The sequence below is a fragment of the Manis pentadactyla genome, chromosome 1, assembly GCF_030020395.1.
Source record: "Manis pentadactyla isolate mManPen7 chromosome 1, mManPen7.hap1, whole genome shotgun sequence".
Lineage (NCBI taxonomy): Eukaryota > Metazoa > Chordata > Mammalia > Pholidota > Manidae > Manis > Manis pentadactyla.
In genome coordinates, this window is record NC_080019.1 from 43,336,815 (window position 1) to 43,360,395 (window position 23,581).

Sequence of the window (23,581 nt, forward strand, 5' to 3'; positions counted from 1 at the left end):
CACAGTAGGCACTTAAATGTTTGTTATGTATATGACGGTGGTAGAAATGGAAATCTAAGACAAGTAACTGTAGGAAAGCAGAAAAGAACTGTTTTCTAGACCTAGAGTCTATACAGAATTACTTTTTAATTAATTGAGATGACTAGTACTAGACAAATCACTGGTTTTCCAGGCTTAGTGGTTAGAGAGAAACAGCTGTAAATAGATTAACGAAGTTCTAATTACTAGAATCCATGTGAAAAACTGTTATATATCTTGTTCACTGTAATGGCAACCTCTGTAATTCCTACATGGCTTGCTGTAAAATATTTGAAGTTATAAAGACTGGGAATATGGCAGGGATAAATAACATGTAAATATTCCTTAAACTTCATTGTGCCCAGTTGTTTTACTTCCATATAAGATATGCCAAAGTTGTTCAAATTCTGTCACTTATTTCCTTTGTGCACTATCCAGTGGACATGCTAATGGGCAAAGAAATAAAGATATGGTAATTAGCAACAAGAGAAATAACAGGTTCCAAAAGAGAGCACAAATCTGTTTGGATCACTATCTTTGAATGTATATCAGCTGCTTTTTACATATTTAAGAGCCTGTTGTAAATATTATACAAGGATTCAGGGTTAGAAAATCGAGATCAAAACCAATATATCAAAAATAAATTTAAAAATTTTAACTTACTTTTGTAGTGGGCTCTGGCTTTGAGCCATAAACAACTTCTTCCTAAAGAAGTAATTAATCTTCTAAGAAAGGAAAAATCAATAGGGATGCTCTTTGAAATCATGAATTCTGCTACAGAAGATGACATACCAAGATTGTTGCTTTCTATACAGGCATTTAGAAGTTTATTAAAAAGAAGGCTATACTGTGAGACCTCCACAGTTTCTGAAAAGAAAAAATAATTGATATAATGAAATTGATGTATCTTAGTTTCTCAAATTTCTATCTTTTACACTTTCCTTATTCCTCTGCTCTCCTTGGCACTTTCCTACCTACTCCATGAGTCAACCATCATTAAAATGCAATTGTCTTACATACCTTCTAAGTGACAAATAAAAGAGCATTCAACAAAAGCAAAACTGTTCATTTACTTTACAATGAAGAATATGAAAGGAAGCTTGACAAGGATTTCAGTGGCTGCAAGACACCTGCCTGTGATCCTCACATGTGACTATGCTCACAGAGTCCCTTCTGTTTGCCTTCTATCTACAGGGCAGACCTCAGACTAAAAGTAAATGACCCCTCATAAATATTCATCCTCAAAAAAATTATTTATTGGGTATTTTTATTCCTTTCTCTTCTTCACCTAGAAGAAAGTGAAGTCACCTTAGAGACTCCCAAGTCTTTTATGCCCTATGTTCAGTCAATTTGACCTATGACTTAGACTCCAGGTCTTTATCACTTTAGGAACTTTAAGTGGTCTAGGCCCTATCAGGAAATTAATATCCTTACCTTTAGTCTCTTCCTAAACATTACCACCAGGGGAACTTAACTACAACACCAACTTTGGCTGATAAAGCACTGAGGGGAGGCCCTCAAGTTACCATTTTCACCAAATGTCAACCCATTTCTCTGTGCCCATCCCTCAGCTCACTTCTGACCCAAAGCTTTTGCTCATGTTTCTCTTAAACATGAACTCCCTCTTTTCCATATGACTTGAGCTTAAGCATTCAAGAGCCTCCTCTACCATTGCTCACATTCGTATTCTCTTTGAACTTGCCATCTGCTTAATATCCTCCATTTATTCCATGTCTACCTATGTTTCAACTTAATGAAAACTAAGTTCTCTATTTGTTAATTGACAAAAGTAGAAGTATTCTTCATTATTCCAATCAATGAACTCTTTTAAGATATGAAACTTGCTGGAGGCAGTTAACATATTATATTGTTTGCTGATGGGTTGACAGAAGTAGTGAAAGGGGAATGATGAAAATGCTTCTGTTAGGAACTGCTGACAAACAACCCAAAGATAAGTATTTCTGATCTTTTAAAAACTATTAGGAAAGCATATTCAATTTGCAGAGAACACATTTTACAGAAAACAACCTGATAAAAATATATGCTGGAATATAAAACAAACAAAACAGGTAGAGAACTGTTTCTTGTTAACAGTTAAACATCAGATGGGCAAGAGATAATTAAGCTAGACTTTAAAAAACATACCTTGAGAATTTTGAAAACCTGGTAGATTTTGCAAAACTTCAAATGTCTGTCTGTAAAGGCTCTTGGCTAAGAATTCGTGTGCAATTGTACAGAGCAGATTATGTCGACTGAGTACATCCAGTCTGTCACAAGGCCACAGTGGTGTATTGATTATCCATTCTGACTCTTCCAAAAAGAAAAAAAGTACTAATATTTTATACTTTGAAAATTACACTTAACAGTGCAATCACAACTAATGTTTTAAAATATCTTTTGGAAAGTGGCAAAATCTAAATATGTGTACTCAGGAAAAATAACCATGTCTTAAATTTATTAGAAATAACCTATATAGTGGTGATCATCATTCTAAGAAGACACAAGTTAATGAACACTTTGCTTTATTTACTTTTTCAATTAATTCTTCATTTTTCTAACTGTATGACTTTAGTTGATTCTGAAATCAATATTTATTTTTATATGACAAAAATATTCAGATTATAGTATTTGTTATATTATTTGTGTGGACAAGTTCAACAACAAGGAATACATATTTAATTTTGGTATTCTTGGGCAACAGCTTTCTCTCTGATTCCTACCTAGCTGAAAAACAATTTTTATTATAAAATATTTGATATGTACAGAATAATATCTAACATACACATTATAAAAGCATAACAATAAAATAAACTTATATACCTATCACACAGCTTAAAAAAAAAAGAGAATGTTACCGATAGTGCTGAATTTTTTGCCCTGATTTTCACATTGAAAAAAATAGGAGACTGTAGTACAGAACACTGAGATGCTAAAATGTTAAAAATGTCAATAGTTTATTATTTACCGAATTCCCTCAATCATCATACACAAGACTCATAAACAAAACATTGCTATGTACCACTCAAATCACATTTCTGTGTTCTTTTTCAACTGGACCAACTGTAGGAGTCATATAATCTTTCTCTTTTGTGGTCTTCCCAGCACAATGACTACAAAAACTATTTAAAAAATTTGATAATTCAAGCACATAATGTCAAAATAAACCCCCAAGTATCCAATATAAAACAGGAACTTGTTTTTAAATTACTAGAGCCCACCTGACTGACTGACTATGTGCTAGGCAAATATTAGTGCTTTATGAATATCAACTCATTTAAACACTTTCATTAATTTACTCCTAAATATGGGAAAATTTTACCATATAGAGACATTTAAATGAATATCTTGAAGGACTGCATAAATCCTCTGTTAAATGTAATTACCAAAAAAGTAAATTTGCTAAATCATCATTCTTTATAAAATAAATTTTACTTTGATCAAGTAAATTGTTTTCTGTTAACCATAAGGCTGTAGATACATCAATCACACTCATAAAAAGTAGACCATGTAGCCTTTTCTCAAAAATTGCTTTGTTTTTTTAAATTTAGTATTCATTCTTTATCCTTAAGGTAGAACAGTGGTCCCATTTTTTGAAAGAATATATGATATTTTTGGGGATTCATTTTGAAATCTTATCAAATTGGGTAGCTGTATTAAAAGATTTGAACAAATTAGTTATTTTATGTATCAAACTGAAAATAATAATTGGGAAATCATTTGGAAATTAACAGGCTTTTAACTAATCCACCAGTATATGACTCTATCAACATAAACACTTCTATCAAAATTTTATAAGACCTCTTATGAGAATTAAATTCTCAAGAATAAAGACCAGTTTACTTCTGTACTTGGTATTAGTTTTCTGGCAATAAAAGTTTTTACACGTTAATCCTGTTTTTCTCTGTTCCACAGTTGGAAAATATCTTCCTTTTGTCTGATAATCAGAGTCAAAAGGCAAGTGGATATTCTGTAAAAGCCATTCTTTATTTGCTTATCTCTAACATATGCATATTCAGTCATTACTCATGGAAGATTTTGAATGGAGGCACTGAGAATATAAACACTATTAAGACAGTTTGCAGGGAATGAATGTCCAGGGAATGAATAATGAGACCATTAGATAACTATCCTTTACCATGGTAAGTACTGATATGGGGGAATATCTAAAGATATCTTTTTCCCCTTAATGTATACATTTTATAAAATCATCATCAAATTTCTCACAGAACTGTATTAAAATCTGCCTTGATAATTCTGAAATCCACCCAAACACTTGAGAATAGCAAAAAACAGTTTTAGAAGAGTGAGAGGGTACTCTTGCCTAAATAGAAAGATATTATTGCATATTCTAAAGCTACCTTAACTAAAACAAGTATGGTGCTAGCAGAAAGATATCACTGGGAGAGAAGACAAGTACAGAAACAGACCCAAGCAGATACAAGATTTTAATATACCATAAAAGTGGCATTTCAAATAAGCAAGTAGAGGTAGACTTGGGACAACATTTTGAGGAAATACAAAAAATTAGGTTCTCACCTTGTATCAAAATTGAAAACTAATCATGGATCAAAAAATTTGAAGAACATATGGGTGAATATGTAATTTTGAGATAGCTAGGGACCAAAGCATGATACAAAACAAAAATTATTAAATATTTCAAAAGCAGTTTATGTTAAGTAGAAAAAAATGTCAGTTGGACAAAAGAAGAAAAACAAAAATACAAAAAAAAAAAATAAATAAAATGAAGGGAAAATGTAAAGCTGAGAATGAATGTCCAGGGAATGTAAATATCCAACAGATCAAGGATTAACAGTTTTAATATGAAAAATTACTATACTATAAAAGGGCATAACTTACAGTGTGTTATTTCCTAAGTATGATATATATATACACACACACACATACACACATCATTGATGGTACATTAATAATGGATTTTAAATGTTACATTATAATTTTAATAATTTGTATATTATAAAAATTATGAAAATATAAAGATCATATTAAATTTAAAATAATTAAACCTGTGATTTCAGAGATTATTGCTTAGGATAAGGCCAAGTTGGTTGATTTACTTTAAAAATGATGCTAATTTTTTAAATGTAATTTTCATTATAAAAAATCAGCAAAACAGAAAAGTACAAAGAGGAAATTAACAAAAATCTAATACTGCATCTCTGAAAATGACCAGTGCTCACATTTGGTGAAAATTATTTAGGAAAGAGGTGTGAATGACCTAAGCAGTGGCTAAATAAGCAGATTTAAGGGAAACTATGTTATTAAAACAGGCTGAAGATTGCCTTGGTCTGACAACAGCATGCTGAGGAGAGCCATCCACTGACTGAAAATGGAGACAATACAATTTTTCTTAATTATTAAAATGATTTATATGCCTATATAAGTACTGTAGTGACAGTTACTGGTCCAGGTGTTAGAGCTAACCTTTTCCTCATATAAAAAAAAGAAAGAAAACCAAAGCATACACACATACATGCTTTCAAATACTCCAGTCTGTAACAATATGGATGAACCCTGATAGCATTATGCTAAGTGAAATAAGTTAACAGAGAAAGACAAATATTGTATTATCTTACTTACATATGGAATCTAACAAAACCAAACTCATAAAAAAAGAGATTAGATTTGTTGTTGCCAAGGGGGGGGGGCATTTTGGGGGCTGAGAGAATCAGATGAAGATGGTCAAAAGGTACACACTTCCAGTTAGAAGATACAAGTAAGTACTGGGGAGGTAATGACTATAATTAACACTGCTGTGTAATATATTTGAAAGATGTTAAGAGAGTAGAACCTAAGAGTTCTCATCACATGGGAAAAAAATGTTTTTGTATTTTTATGAGATGGTGAATGTCAACTAAACTTGTAATACTTTCACAATAGAGTTGACCCTTGAACAATGAGTTTGAACTATGCAGGCCCACTTATATGTGGATTTTTTTCAATAAATTTATATTGGAAAAACCTTTGGAGATTCACAACAATTAGAAAAAACACTTTCATTTCTCTGGCTTACTTTATTGTACCTGTGATCCCTAAAAGGACAATATCTGCATAAAAGATAAACCTATGTAATAGTTCTCTAGGATTTTCTCACAAAGGGAGGCTTTCTAATAAACTCAAAACAACTTGCCACAAATCTAAATGGGAATATGGCAAATTTGCCAACATTTACCAGAAAGCTTTAAACTGCTCTTACCCTTGAACATAGCAATTCCATTAGAATTTATACTAAAGACATAACAGAGATTCAGCAGGAATGTTTAAGAAGGGATTATTATTTATCATAGACATTTGAAAACAAGAACATTTCAAGAAAAGTGGATCAAGGATGTATTTGTATATCTATATATCTGTATATCTACATCTAGATTTATATCTATTTATTCATAAAATAGAAAATCATGTAGCTTATTAAATGATGTTGTAGAAGAATATCCCTTTTCAAGGAAAGATGTCTGCAGAAAGAGTGCTCCCTGAAAAAACTGCCAGGCATTAAAGTGGTAATTAATTTCTGGGTGACTGAATAAGGAATTTTTATCATCAGTTTTGCTTATTCACCTATTTTTATTTCTCTGTAATGAATATGTATTACTTACATTAAGGAAATAATAGTTGCTTTAAAGTTCAAGAGCAGTTTCTCATTAATGGCATAACTTTTTACAAAATTTGTATTCTAGGTAGTTGAGACAATTTTTTCAGCCTCCAAATCATGATTATAAAATTATGGTTTAAAGACTTTTAAAATTTTCTGCTAAGGGGAGAAGGCAGGGTAAGAATTTGTTGCTCATTTATGAGGATACAAGCTACTATTGCTGGGAAAGAGTTTTAAATGTCAGAGTGAAAACCCAAAAGCAATAGATTTCTTCTCACCATAAAGTCTGCCACCCACAAACCAAAAAGTGTACAATACTCTGCATTTTTCAAACATGAGTAATAATATGTAACCCTTTAAAAAGTTTAGTAGGTAATAAATGCACATTTTAAGGGAAAAAATACAGGGAAACATAAAAAGTTAATCTGCCTCTCATCTCTGTCTTCTGAGCACTCAAATTTCTCTTCTAAGAAGCAACCACTATTATCAGCTTCTTGCGTATCCTTCTAAAAATATTTTAAGGGTATGTGAGCAAGTATATTGTATCTGTTTTATTATTTTTTGAACAAATACTTGCATACTGAATATACTGCTTTACACATTCCTTTCTTTCTTCACTTGTCAACAGATCCTGGAGATCATTCCAAATGAGTATCTGTAGATCTGCTTCATTCGGCTCCATCATATGGCTATCACAGTTAAATTAACTGGTTAAAGGACATTTAAGTTATCTGGAATCCTTTGTTATCATTATTGATAGTAAAAAAGATTCCAGGTAACTTATAGTACATACACCTGTAGGAGAAATTCCTAGAAATGGAGTTAACAGATTCAAGGACAATGCATTCTTAAATTTTAACAGATATTTTGCCAAAAAAGCCCCTAAAGACAGCACATGTGAATGCCCATCTCTCTACACCCTCACGAAAAGCGTATCAACAAATTTTGGTATTTCCTAGTCTCCCAGCTGTTTTGTAATTTTAATGTGTATTTCTCTTATATGACTCAACTCTCGTTCATTATAAGTGAGATTGAGTCATTTGTATTTCCTTTCTTGAGAATGTCCTATTCACTGCAGAACCCTTTTAAGAACAACAAAATTCTGGGGAGAACTTAGCATACTTTTGTGGGCTCTTCTTTTCAAGAAATAAAATTTTACTTATGAAAATAAGTTTCAATTGAAATGGTCATTGCAAAAGAGAATCCTGCATTTATCACCTATAGAATTTTTAAAGACAATTTCAAAATTGAAACATCAAAGTTGTAAAAATTTTAAATCTCCAGACCACTCCATGTTTCTCCCACAAAGTCTCCCCAGTCTCTAGTTTGAGAAAGACTTTGCCAGAAACTTTAAGGCAGAAGTTTTCTATCACAAGATGTCCCAAGCCCATTTTTATGAACTATCTTAACCTTTCCATTTCTTTTCATACCTGTTCTTTCTAACAAAGCTTGTGACCTCTGGCTTGCACTTTGCTGATTTCTATTTCTGTATCTTGGTTACTTTTCCCCACTTAGTAAACCTCACCAGCTGTTTGTTAAGTTGAAGAAAACCTTTTACAACAAGCTTTTGATCAGGAAGTCCACTCACAACCTCTGTATTCCATAAAGTCTCGGCACTGAACAAATACAAGGTATTATATGTATATAACACACATATATGAGTACGTATGTGTGCTAGTGTAGTACATGTGTTAGTGTAAAGGTTACCTCTCTACCTTATGCATGCAGATATTCCACCTTCCCACCTAAACTGAGATTCTGAAGGTTTCTTAATTCATCTTCCATTTTATCAAATAAAATCTGCCTGATGGTCAGAGTAGCCAGAGCTACGTTAGATACAATGCTGTGCTACTACTGCACTCTTTAAATGTTTATTCACTTCATAGCAGACTAACCTTACTTGCCTCTGCTGGCTTAACTTCATGGTTATTTCTGCAGATGGACTGACTTACTAGGGAAAGGAAGCTTTACTTGGGTTGGTTTGAAGTCATGTTTGCCTGTACAAACAAAGAGAGAGTTTATGCAGATTGCAACTAGGATTTCCCTGTCTTAGAAGCTGAAGCCTGGGCTGTGAAGCTGGACAGCCTGCATTTGAATCCAGCCTCCACTCCTTATTTGTAACGCCTTTTTAGGCAAGTTCCTTAGTGCCCCCAACAACATTTTTTTTTAATCCACACAAAAGAAAAGGTTGTAGTAATTCTAGACTCAGGGTTTCTATGAAGACTAATTGAGATAATACAGGTAAAGCATTTAATATGGTGCCAAGCCCAAAGGAAGAACTACCTTTTCAACAAAGGTTCATACAACTTCTTCTTAAAGTTAGGTTAGCTCTCTCCTTTCATTTTACACAACCCCACATGATTGCTAGGATTTAAACCAAATTACCAATCACAATCAATATAAACTTAAGGTAATTACATAGACAAGAATTTATAACAACAAATTATTTTATGCTTGCATATATCAGAACTTACCCCTTAGTACCCAAATGGCACCATCTAGGCTTCCACTTTTTAGAAAAATTTCTGCTGCAATATTCACAATTTGACATCTTGGTGCTAACTTCTCGGCTCCTGTAAGTCCTTTTAAACTTGTAAAATGTATTTTTAATTCATAGAGTTTATCTAAGACCTTCCTTCCCTAGAGTAAAAATAAAGGACGCTAATTGACTATCAATCATACAGAGTATTACAAAGATAGAAAAGTCACTGATACATACAAGCCAACATCAATAGGAATCATCATTCTAGACTGAGAGTTCTCAAACTACTCCAAGATTTCTTCCTTAAGCCCTTCCTGCTCACCACCAAGATGGAAGGGGAGGGGAACAAGCAGGGCTTTGTGGCACATTAGCCAACCCGCTGCCAGCCTGCCTCCAGCAGTATATAAAACTCCCTTCATGTGTTTCATATATCTGGTTCTGCTAAAGATTTCATCTGGCAAAAGGATTTCACGCCTCAATGTGGACAACTACTGATAATAAGTTTTCACATTTCTGTTGATTACCGAAATCCAGAAGTGAGAAACAGTGAAAATGATAATTCATTATCAAATCTAGATAAAGAATGATAGTGGGGAAACAAAGGATAAAATTGTTGCCTGAAAATTGTTTCTTTGATTCAAGAGACTATTTCATATAGTCCCTAGATAAGACTGTCTCTAGTCTGGACATCAGAAATTGGATGTATATTATTTTATATCAGGGGTCAACAAACTTCTATACATGTCCAGATAGTAAAATACTTAGGCTTTGCAGGTAACCTTTGCTCAGCTGTACATTTTTTAGTTGTTGTATTAAATTTCTAATTCTTTAAAAATGTAAAAAATATTCTTAGTTCTCAAGATGTACCAAAACAGGTTGTGGGCCAGATCTGGCCCTTAGTTTATGGACCCTTGTTTTATATTATATTCTATACTATTTTGAGTCAGATGCATTATTATCATGTCAAGGTACTTTCAATCTGACTGTATAATGAGTGCATTTTTTAAGGGATAGTTTTAATTTATTTCAGTGGTTTTACTTTTGTATTCAAATAAGAATAAGTATCATTAAAAAATTCCTACTGAGTAAGATAATAAATAAAATATTTGTTCTAAATAAGACACTGACAAATTTTAATTAAAATATAGGTACACCTCCTCAGTTAAATTATTTCTGGGTAAAAATGGAAATAACATTATGACCCAGTAATTCCACTTCTGGGTATTTACCTGAAGAAAACAAAATCACTCATTCAAAAAGATATATGCACTCCTATTGTAGGTGTGCTATCTACAATAGCCAAAATATGGAAGCAACCTAAATATTCATTGATAAATGAATGGATAAAATAGATGTGGTATATATATACAATGGACTATTACTGCCATAAAAAGAATGAAATCTGGCCATTTGTGATAACATGGATGGACCTAGAGGGCAAGTGAAATAAATGAGAGAAAGACAAATACCATATGATTTCACTTGTAAGTAGAATCTAAAAAAAAAAAAACAAAAGAGAAACAGACTCATAAATAATAGAGAACAAACTGGTGGTTGCCACAGGGGTGGGGATGGGGTGGTGGTGAAATAGGTGAAGAGGATAAAGAGGTACACACTTCCAAATTATAAGGTAAGTTTGTCATGGGTATGCAAATACTGCACAGGGAATATAGTCAGTAATATTGTAATCTCTCTGCATGGTGACCACTTCCTGTTTTCTACACTGAGATTCTACACAGAGCCAGTCTCATGCCACCTCCTTTCCACATTTGCCTAATACTCCATCTAACTTAGTAGTTTAGAACTCCTATTGTCACTTGTAATGATTATTAGCAAATTCCTAATTTGCACAGTTAACTTATATACCATTCAAAATGTAAAATTAACACTATACCAAGCTGAAACAAACACTTAATGAAGTACCTTGGACCACTGCAACAGCTTGTGATAGAAGTACATAACACTGATTCCGATTCTTCCCAGAAAAGCTTTATCTACTTCACTGTTTTGTGGACCTTTGGTAACTGAAACACAAAGTAGGCATATAAGAAAAAAAGTGAGAACAGTCACTTAAAATGATGGCAAAGGTAAATTAATGGGGAATTATTGATAATACCACAAAGATCAATATCAGTAAACTGCAGCCTGTGGGTGAAATATGGCTTGTGGCCTGTTTTTGTATACCTGTGAGCTAAGAATGGTTTTTCTATTTTTAAAGGGTTGTTGGAAAAGGAAAAGAGCAAAGCAAAGCAAAGTAAAACTGTGACACAGATCATATGTGGTATGAGCAAAGCCTAAAATATTTACTGTTTGATCCTTTACAGAAAAAGTTTGCTGATATAGAATATAGCAGTGAAGAGCTCATGTCAAAAATAAGTCTCAAGAATATATGAATTTGGGATCATACACCATGACCAAGTGGGATTCAAACCAGGGACGCAAGGATGTTACAACATTAAAAAATCCATCAACATCATCCACCACATAAACAAAAAGAAGGACAAAAACCATATGATCATCTCCATAGATGCTGAAAAAGCATTTGAAAAAATTCAACATCCATTCATGATGAAAACTCTCAACAAAATGGGCATAAAGGGCAAGTACCTCAACATAATAAAGGCCATATATGACAAACCCACAGCCAACATCATACTGAACAGTGAGAGGCTGAAAGCTTTCCTTCTGAGATCAGTAACAAGACAGGGATGCTCACTCTCCCCACTGTTATTTAACATAGTACTGGAGGTCCTAGCCATGGCAATTAGACAAAACAAAGAAATACAGGGCATCCAAATTGGTAAAGAAGAAGTTAAACTGTCCACTATTTGCAGATGACATGATATTGTACTTAAAAAACCCTAAAGACTCCACTCCAAAACTACTAGAACTGATATTGGAATACAGCAAAGTTGCAGGATACAAAATTAACACACAGAAATCTGTGGCTTTCCTATACACTAACAATGAACTAATAGAAAGAGAAATCAGGAAAACAACTCCATTCACAATTGCATCAAAAAGAATAAAATACCTAGGAATAAACCTAACCAAGGAAGTGAAAGACCTATACCCTGAAAACTATAAGACACTCAAGAGAAATTAAAGAGGTCACTAACAAATGGAAACTCATCCCATGCTCTTGGCGAGGAAGAATTAATATCATCAAAATGTCCATCCTGCCCAAAGCAATATACAGATTTGATGCAATCCCTATCAAATTACCAAAAACATTCTTCAACGAACTGGAACAAATAGTTCAAAAATTCATATGGAAACACCAAAGACCCGAATAGCCAAAGTAATCCTGGGAAGGAAGAATAAAGAGGGAGGGATCTTGCTCCCCGACTTCAAGCTCTACTACAAAGCCACAGTAATCAAGACAATTTGGTAGCGGCACAAGAACAGAGCCACAGACCAATGGAACAGAATAGAGACTCCAGACATTAACCCAAACATATATGGTCAAATAATACATGATAAAGGAGCCATGGACATACAATGGGGAAATGACAGTCTCTTCAACAGATGGTGCTGGCAAAACTGGACAGCTACATGCAAGAGAATGAAACTGGATCACTGTCTAACCTCATACACAAAAGTAAATTCAAAATGGATCAAAGACCTGAATGTAAGCCATGAAACCATAAAACTCTTAGAAAAAAACATAGGCAAAAATCTCTTGGACATAAACATGAGCAACTTCTTCATGAACATATCTCCCTGGGCAAGGGGAACAAAAGCAAAAATGAACAAGTGGGACTATATCAAGCTGAAAAGCTTCTGTACAGCAAAGGACACCATCAACAGAACAAAAAGGTATCCTACAGTATGGGAGAATATATTCATAAATGACAGATTTGATAAAGGGTTGACATCCAAAATATATAAAGAGCTCACGCACCTCAACAAACAAAAAGCAAATAATCCAATTAAAAAATGGGCAGAGGAGCTGAATAGACAGTTCTCTAAAGAAGAAATTCAGATGGTCAACAGACACATGAAAAGATGCTCCACATCGCTTGTCATCAGAGAAATGCAAATTAAAACCACAATGAGATATCACCTCACACCAGTAAGGATGGCTACCATGCAAAAGACACACAACAGCAAATGTTGGCGAGGTTATGGAGAAAGGGGAACCCTCCTATACTGCTGGCGGGAATGTAAATTAGTTCAACCATTCTGGAAAGCAGTATGGAGGTTCCTCAAAAAGCTCAAAATAGACATACCATTTGACTCAGGAATTCCACTTCTAGGTATTTTCCCTAAGAATGCAGCAGCGCAGTTTGAAAAAGATAGATGCACCCCTGTGTTTATCGCAGCACTATTTACAATAGCCAAGAAATGGAAGCAATCTAAGTGTCCATCAGTAGATGAATGGATAAAGAAGATGTGGTACATATACGCAATGGAATATTATTCAGCCATAAGAAGAAAACAAATCCTACCATTTGCAACAACATGGATGGAGCTAGAGGGTATTATGCTCAGTGAAATAAGCCAGGCAGAGAAAGACAAGTACCAAATGATTCACTCATATGTGGAGTATAAGAACAAAGAAAAACTGAAGGAACAAAACAGCAGCAGAATCACAGAACCCAAGAATGGACTAATAGTTACCAAAGGGAAAGGGACTGGGGAGGATGGGTGGCAAGGGAGGGATAAGGGCAGGGAAAAAGAAAGGGGGTATTATGATTAGCATGTATAATGTGTGGGGGGGCGTGGGGAGGGCTGTGTAACACAGAGAAGAGAGTACAATTCTACAGCCTCTTACTAAGCTGATGGATAGTGACTGTAATGGGTTGTGTGTGGGGGATTTGGTGAAGGGGGAGCCTAGTAAACATGATGTTCTTCATGTAATTGTACATTAATGATTACAGCAACAACAACACCTATATATATATACATGAATTTGTTAACTTGTAATAGTGAAGACAGTAACAACTTTAGAGATTCAAAAATTTAAGTACTCCCATATAATTTGCTAACAACTGTGATATCAATCTGAATGAAAAGAAAAATAACATGAAATATCTGATATTAAAACACCTTATATCATTATAATCTGACAACAATAAATAGATAGGAAAACTTAGGAAAAGAATAAAAAGTATCTGAAACTTGTGATATTATTTTCGGCATGGAAAATAAGAGCTTTACGTTCCAGTTAACAATACTGCAGCACACTAACACACAATACTCAGACCAAAATTGTGACATTTTACCTGTTTCAGCAAATTCACAAAATGGTACACTTGGTCTCTTGTCTTCACAGTCTTTTGTTAGTGTTTCAGCAATACAAGCACAAAATCTCTGGAAATCTGCAAAGTTTTCACAGCTCATTTTTATGTTAATGTATAAACTTCCCAATTTGGTCCAGTCACCTTTTTCTTTACAATGCTACCAGAATTATTAAAAACAAAACAAAACGAGAGAAAGCTGTCATTTATGGAAAAACATTATGGGGTAGGCATATGTAGGATTAGATATACAAATACTAGTAAGTACAATCTTTGCAAATCTTATCAACTTTCTGACAAGTGTTAGGACATCAATAACCTGCTACTGTACGATCTGCTTTTCTGACTATAGCAAAGCCTCTATAAATTAGAAATGGCAATGTATATTTGTTTTAATTATCTAGTTTCTAATATACTTTATGATGTCACCCTGAAACCTGAACTACACAGTGGAGATAAATTTTGATGATTTATCAAAACAGATAATTAGGAGCATCTGTTGCTCCAGAAATAATATTTTTTTATTACATTTAGTGGCTGCATATTAATATTACTTGGCCATTTATGATTTGGGGCCTGCATGTCATTTTGGGCATTACATTTCTTTTATAAAAGGTGCTACCAAGTAAATTTCAGTAAACTTACTATCTTCCTATTGTTTTCTTTTATAAATTAAGAGTTTTTCACATCAACAATTGTTCAAAGAATATAAATATTAACTAAAACAAGGCCAACAATTATAAGATGAGTATAAAATGATCTAAATTAAAAAATAAAATCATCCTGGAAGTCTTTGTCTTATACTCTAAATGCTTAGAGAGGGCATGCTGATCTTAGCTTTCCCCTCTCATTTCACATACTGCAGCCATCCATGGATCAGAACAAGAAAGACAACTTTCCTGTGCACTTAAGTGAGTCTGCCCAGAGACAATTAAAGCCTAAGCTTTAGATTATAATACTTTAACATAAGTTAATTTTGAAATTGAACAACTATTCCAGAATTATTTTTAGGATAGTCCACAACTCTAGAAATTATGTTTACATTTCAAAGTATTAAAGGAATATTAAACTTCTTTTACTTATGGACTTTCTTTATGTAACAGCCATATTTCTAAAACTTTTCCTAAAATACGGTTACTACTCAAAGTTTCTCATTCTTATTGGTTATCATGGATCCCAGCAATTTATTTAAAAAAATATGTATCATACCTCTATTTCATTCAAGGCTGAATCTAAATCACACTTCCAGTTCTTTTTAAATTGCCTCATTTGCAACCTTTAACAATAGAAAAGCGTTAATTATGTTCATCCCCCAAAACTCACTATTGCTTCTCATTCATTTGTTCTATAGTTTATACCTGAGAGATTGGGGAAAAAAGAATGCAGTAATCCACTATAAAAATTATTTAGAGCTAAAGAAAATGGCAAATGCATAGATACCTATCTCACACTATTTCCTCCCCTAAATCACAGGCAAAAGAGGGAAAAAAACAAACTGTATGAAACCATTAAGTGCAGTGTAACTTGGAGGAAAAGAATGAAAAGCTTCAAAATAATTGTGAATAAAAAGAAAAAATTAAATCCTAGCACCTGATCTCTACTGCTCCCACTCCACTCTCATTTCTCCACAATGATCTGTGGCAAGCAGACAGACCAAAAACAAAGCAAAAGAACCTGTGTGGCACAATCAAAAGGTAAACTACCAGAGGGAAAATATTACCACAAATACTAAGTCCACACTACGCCTGAAAATGCCTTAAAAAAAAAAAAAGTGTCTGAATGACTGTAATGGGGTATGTGGGGGGGACTTGATAATAGGGGGAGTCTAGTAACCATAATGTTATTCAAGTAATTGTACATTAACAATATAAAAAAAAACACAGTGTTATCCAAAAATAAATAAACAAACAAACAAACAAACAAATAAATAAATCTGCCTTGCTGGGGGGAAGTAAGTAAGTGTCTGGGTATATTAAAACACAGACCACACAGACAGAACTTATAAGTTTGTGTGATTTAAAGAAGGCATTCTGTGAAATGCACAGATTCTGGGAAAGAAAAATAGACAAACATGAAAGAAGCACCCTTTGGCAACGAGAATGAGAAAAAGAAGAAAAAGGGAATAGAAGAGGGTGCCATTTAACTGACTATTGCATAACAGTCAACTATGGTGTCAATTTTGGCAATCAGTCCCAATGTTCTATAAATTATTCCAGAGCATTGAAAAGGAAAGACAACTTCCTAATTCCTTTCATGAACCACGTATAACATTAACACCTAACTAAAAACAATTTCTTAATTCCTTTCATGAAGCAAGTATAATATCAATACCTAACTAAAGACAGAGCAAAGAAAACTATAGAACGGTATCACTCATAATGGTGATGCAAAACACCAGATAAAATATTAACAAACAAATCAGTTTTACAAGATGAAGAGTTATGAGGGACAGGTGGTGGTGGCAGTTGCACAACAATGTGAATGAATTTACTACCAATGAAATGTACACTTAAAAATGATAAAGAGGGTAAACTTTATATTATGTGTATTTATCACCATAAAAATTTTTTTAAATATTGAAAAACAGAACCAAGACCATCTTAAGAAAATAATACACCATAACAAAGTGGTATTCAAGTGGTATTTCAAGAATGCAAGGTAATTCAGTATTAGAAAATCCATCATATTAACAGATCGAAGGAAAAAATAATTTTTATCATAATAGATAATAAAAAAGACTGATAAAATTCAACATCAGGAGAGAGGTGCTAAACATGGCGGTGTGAGTAGGGTGGTAGAAATCTCCTCCCAAAACCGAATACATTTTTGAAAGTACAGCAAATACAACTATTCCTAAAAGAGAGACCAGAAGATCCAGTACAATAGCCAGGCTACATCTACATCTGCAAAAACTCAGCATCCCACAAAAAAGGGTACAATACAAAGCCGTGACCTGAGCACTCCCACCACCCCAGCTCACCAGCGGGAAGAAAGGAGTCAGAGTGGGAAGGGAGTGGAAGAACAGGACTGCAAAATAACCAGCCCTAGTAATCTGCACCGGGAGTACAGACACACATCACACGCTATACTGGATATTGGAGAAATGGAAAAGTAAAATCTGAGACAGAAACTGGGCAGGTCCCCACAGCCAGCTCCCCTGGGACAAAAGAAAAACCAGCACTTTAAAAGTCTTAAAGGGAAAAGGGTTTAACAAATCGTCCTGGCGCAGTGAGCGCACCAGGCTGGGAATCTTGAGGAACTTCAGGCACCTAATCCCCCGGGTGGCAATGAAGCCCCTCATGGTGATAAGCAGCCTGCCATTCATTCCCCCCCGCCGGTGCTGCAAGCAAACTGGCTGACCTGCCAGTGTTGCGAAGCAGCCAGGGAGCAGCCCCGCCCAGAGCAACCACACAGAGTCTTGTCCCAGGACACAGCTAACTAGGACAGGAGGAAGAAGCCGGCGCAAGGTCTGGAAGGCACGAAAGGGTGCCGTTCAGCTAGAGGGTATTATGCTCAGTGAAATAAGCCAGGTGGAGAAAGACAAGTACCAAATGATTTCACTCATATGTGGACTATAAGAACAAAGAAAAAACTGAAGGAACAAAACAGCAGCAGAATCACAGAACCCAAGAATGGACTAACAGTTACCAAAGGGAAAGGGACTGGGGAGGATGGGTGGGAAGGAAGGGATAAGGGTGGGGAAAAAGAAAGGGGGCATTATGATAAGAATGTATAGTGTGGAGGGGCACGGGGAGGGCTGTGCAACACAGAGGAGACAAGTAGTGATTTTACAGCATCTTACTACACTGATGGACAGTGACTGTAATGGGGTATGTTGGGGGGACGTGGTGATGGGGGGAGTCTAGTAAACATAATGTTCCTCATGTAATTGTAGAATAATAATACCAAAAGAAAAAAAAATCATAAAGGAAGATAGCAAGAGGAAAAAAGGAATAAAAGACTACAAAAGAGCCAGAAAACAACAAAACAGCAGTAGTAAATCCTTACCTATCAACTATTACTTTAAATGTAAATGGATCAAATTCTCCAGTCAAAAGATACAGAGTTGCTGAATGGATTAAAAAATATCACCCATTAAAGATGGTGGTGTGAGAGGTGAGACAGAGGCTTCCACCTAAAACCGTATATAATATGAAAATATAATTAATACAACTAATCCTGAGAGAGCAACAGGAAAGAGGACTGCGCCAGACTGCACACACCTGGAGAAAAGAGCAAACCTCACAGAACAGAGTAAGTAACAAAGCTGTGCCCTGGCAGGACCCAAGCCCTTCCCTCAACTTAGCTCACCAGTGGAATTAAGTGAAACTGAGCAGGGAGGGAGTGGAGGCCTAGGACTGCTGAATACCTAACTCCAGAGATCTGCTCTGGAGCACAGGCAGAATTCCTGGACAGACTGAGATTCCAGCCACTTGAGGAAAGCAGGGATTGATATCCGGCTGCTCTGGGAAAAAAGCTTATACTTGTGTGCTTGGCCCACTGGTTCAGGCAGTGGAGACAGGCATAGCAGCTGGGAAGCAGGAAAGAGCTCTTTCCAACCCCCAGCCATGAATACCACTCAACTGTGACCCCCAACATTGCTTCGGGGGCTGAGCAGCTCCAGAGAGTAGAGCTTCTGGACACTAGAGGGCACCATATACAAATATGAAGTACGAAAGGAACATGGTCCAGAGTAAAATTATTAATATAACTCCCGAGAAAGATTTAAATGACATGGACCTCATGACTCTTCCTGAAAGGGAGTTCAAAATAAAAATCATTAACATGCTAATGGAGGTACAGAAAGATATTCAAGAACTCAGGAACGAATTCCAGTTGGAGATCCAATCATTGAAGAGCAAAATGGAGGGTATTAAAAGCAGATTTGATACAGTGGAGGAGACGATAAATGAAACAGAAACTAGAGAAGAGGAATACAAAGAAGCTGAGGCACAGAGAGAAAAAAGGATCTCCAAGAATGAAAGAATATCGAGAGAACTGTGTGACCAATCCAAGAGGAACAATATTCGCATTATAGGGATACCAGAAGAAGAAGAGAGAGAGAAAGGGTTAGAAAGTGTCTTTCAGGAGGTAATTGCTGAAACCTTCCCCAATCTGGGGAAGGGGATAGTCTCTCAGGTCATGGAGATCCACAGATCTCCCAACAAAAGGGACCCAAGGAAGACAACACCAAGACATATAGTAATTAAAATGGCAAAGATCTAGGATAAGGACAGACTATTAAAAGCAGCCAGAGACAGAAATAAGATCACATACAAAGGAAAGCCCATCAGGCTATCATCAGACTTCTCAGCAGAAACCTTACAGGCCAGAAGGGAGTGGCATGATGTATTTAATGCCATGAAGCAGAAGGGCCTGGACCCATGATTACTTTATCCAGAAAGATTATAATTTAAATTTGAAGGAGGCATTAAACAATTTCCAGATAAGCAAAAGCTGAGAGAATTTACCTCCCACAAATAATCTCTACAGTCTATTTTGGAGAGACTGCTATAGATGGAAGTGTTCCTAAGGTGGAATAGCTGTTACTAGAGGTAATAAAACCACAGTAAAGAAAGTAGAACAGCTAATTACTAAGCAAATGCAAAATTAAATTAACTATCCTCAAAGTCAATCAAGGGATACACAAGCACCACAGAATATGATACCTAATATATAAGGAATGGAGGAGGAAGAAAAAGGAGAAAAAGAAAAGAACCTTTATATTGTATTTCTAATAGCATATTAAGTGAAGTAAGTTAGACTCTTAGATAGTAAGGAAGTTAACCTTGAACCTTTGGTAACCACGGAACTAAAGCCTGCGATGGCAATAAGTACATACCTATCTATAATCACCCTAAATGTAAATGGACTGAATGCACCAATCAAAAGACACAGAGTCATTGAATGGATAAGAAAACAAGACCAATCTATAAGCTGCCTATAACTCACTTTAAAGACATACACAGACTAAAAGTGAAGGGATGGAAAACATATTTCATGCAACTAATAGAAAGAAAAAAGCAGGAGTTGCAGTATTTGTATCAGACAAAATAGACTTCAGAACAAAGAAAGTCACAAGAGACAAAGAAGGACATTACATAATGATAAAGGGGTCAATCCAACAAGAAGATATAACCATTATAAATATTTATGCTCCCAACACAGGAGCACCTACATATGTGAAACAAATACTAACTAAATGAAAAGGGGAAAAAGAATGCAAGGCATTCATTCTAGGAGACTTCAACACTCCACTCACTCTGAAGGACAGATCAACCAGAAGGAAAATAAGTAAGGAGACAGAGTCATTGAACAACACATTAAAACATCTAATTACAACAACACATAATAGACATCTACAGAACTCTGTACTCAACAGCAGAATACACATTCTTCTCAAGTGTACATGGAACATTTTCAGGAATAGATCATATACTAGGTCACAAAAAGAGCTTGGTAAACTCAAAAAGATTGAAATTGTAATAACCAGTTCCTCAGACCATAAGGGTATGAAACTAGAAATAAATTATGCAAAGAAAATGAAAAATCCAAGAAACACATGGAGGATTCAGAACATGCTCCTACATAACCAATGGATCAATGACTAAATAAAAACAGAGATCAAGCAATATATGGAGACAAATGACAACAATAATTCAACACCACAAAACTTTTGGGACACAGCCAAGGCCATGCTAACAGGAAAGTATATTGCAATACAGGCCTACCTGAGGAAAGAAGAACAATCCCAGATGAACAGTCTAAACTCACAATTAATGAAACTAGAAAAAGAAGAACAAATGGGACCCAAAGTCAGTAGAAGGAGGGACATAATAAAGATTAAGAGCAATAATAAATAAAATCGAGAAGAATAAAACGATAGAAAGAATCAATGAAACCAAGAGCTGGTTGTTTGAGAAAATAAAATAGATAAACCTCTACCCAGACTTACCAAGAAAAAAAGAGAGTCTACAAACATAAACAGAATCAGAACTGAGAAAGGAAAAATAACTAAGGACACCACAGAAATACAAAGAATTATTAGAGAATACTATAAAGAATTATATGATAACAAATTGGATAACCTACAAGAAATGGACAACTTCCTAGAAAAATACAACCTTCCAATGCTGACCAAGGAAGAAACAGAAAATCTGAACAGTCCAATTACCAGCAACGAAATTGAATCGGTAATCAAAAAGCTACCTAATAACAAATCCCTGGACCAGATGGCTTCACTACTGAATTTTATCAAACATTTAGTGAAGACCTAATACTTATTCTCTTTAAAGTTTTCCAAAGAGTAGAAGAAAAGGCAATACTTCCAAATGCATTCTATGAGGCCAGCTTCAGTCTAAGTCCAAAACAAGGCAAAGATACCACAAAAAAAGAAAATTACAGACCAATATCCCTGATGAACATAGATGCAAAAATACTCAACAAAATATTAGCAAACCGAAATCAAAAATAGATCAAAAAGATCATCCATCATGATCAAGTAGGATTTATTTCAGGGATGAAAGGACAGTACAACATTCAGAAATCCATTAACATTATCCACCACATCAACAAAAAGGACAAAAACCACATGATCATCTCCATAGATGCTGAAAAAGCATTTGACAAAATTCAACATGCATTCATGATAAAAACTCTCAACAAATTGGTCATAGAGGGCAAGTGCCTCAACAAAATATAGGCCATATATGACAAACCCACAGCCAACATTATACTGAACAGTGACAAGCTAAAAGCTTTTCCTTAAAGATCGGGAACAAGACAAGGATGCCCACTCTCCCCACTTCTATTCAACATAGTACCATGGTCCTAGCCACGGTAATCAGACAACACAAAGAAATAAAAGGCATCCAGATTGGCAAGGAAGAAGTTAAACTGTCCCTGTTTGCAGATGGCATGAAATTGCACATAAAAAACCCTAAAGAATCCATTCAAAAACTACTAGATCTAATATCTGAATTCAGCAAAGTTGCACGGTAAAAAATTAATACACAGAAATCTTTGGCATTCCGATACACTAACAATGAACTAGCAGATAGAGAAATCAGGAAAACAATTCCACTCACAGTTGCATCAAAAAGAATAAAATACCTAGGAATAAACCTAACCAAGGAAGTGAAAGACCTATATACCCTGAAAACTACAAGACACTCTTCAGAGAAATTAAAGAAGATACCAATAAATGGAAACACATCCCATGCTCATGAATAGGAAGAATTAATATTGTCAAAATGGCCATCCTGCCTAAAGCACTCTATAGATTCAATGCAATTCCTATCAAAATACCAACAGCATTCTTCAATGAACTAGAGAAAATCATTCTAAAATTCATATGGAACCACAAAATACCTCGAATAGCAAAATGAATTCCGAGAAGGAAGAATACAGCTGGGGGCATTACACTCCCCAACTTCAAGCTCTACTACAAAGCCACAGTAATCAAGACAATTTGGTACTGGCACAAGAACAAACCCATAGACCAATGGAACAGACTAGAGAGCCCTGATATAAACCCAACCATATATGGTCAATTAATATATGATAAATGAGCCATGTATATACAATGGGGAAATGACAGCCTCTTCAACAGCTGGTGTTGGCAAAATTGGACAGATACTTGCAAGACAATGAAACTGGATTATTGTTTAACCCCGTATGCAAAAGTAAACTTGAAATGGATCAAAGACTTGAATGTAAGTCATGAAACCATAAAACTCTTAGAAGACAACATAGGCAAACATCTACTGAATATAAGCATGAGCAACTTCTTCCTGAACACATGTCCTCGAGAAAGGGAAACAAAACAAAAATGAACTCATAGGACTACATCAAACTATAAAGTTTCTGTATAGCAAAGGACACCATCAACAGAACAAAAAGGCATCCTACAGTATGGGAGAATATATTTGTAAATGACATATCTCACAGGGTTTAACATCCAAAATATATAAAGAACTTACATGCCTTAACACCCAAAAAGCAAATAACCCAATTAATAAGTGGGCAGAGGATATGAAGACACTTCTCCAAAGAAGAAATTCAGATGGCCAACAGACATGAAAAGATGCTCCTCATTACTAATCATCAGGGAAATGCAAATTAAAACCACAGTGAGACATCACACCAGTAAGAATGGCCAGCATCAAAAAAACTAAGAACAACAAATGCTGGGGAGGATGTGGAGAAAGGGGAACCCTCCTACACTGC

General features: G+C 35.0%; 1 protein-coding gene across 1 annotated transcript in view; it reads right to left on the reverse strand.

Annotated features, from left to right (window-relative positions):
- Window positions 1–23,581, reverse strand: part of TOPAZ1 (testis and ovary specific TOPAZ 1) — a 123,990-nt gene that overhangs the window by 13,312 nt on the left and 87,097 nt on the right. Inside the window, exons 13-18 of the mRNA XM_036897180.2 lie at window positions 15,563–15,629; window positions 14,339–14,513; window positions 11,034–11,134; window positions 9,103–9,268; window positions 2,164–2,328; window positions 682–885 (exon numbers count right to left, since the gene is read on the reverse strand). Coding sequence (XP_036753075.2) covers window positions 682–885; window positions 2,164–2,328; window positions 9,103–9,268; window positions 11,034–11,134; window positions 14,339–14,513; window positions 15,563–15,629 — 878 coding nt within the window. The remainder of the gene's footprint in view (window positions 1–681; window positions 886–2,163; window positions 2,329–9,102; window positions 9,269–11,033; window positions 11,135–14,338; window positions 14,514–15,562; window positions 15,630–23,581) is intronic.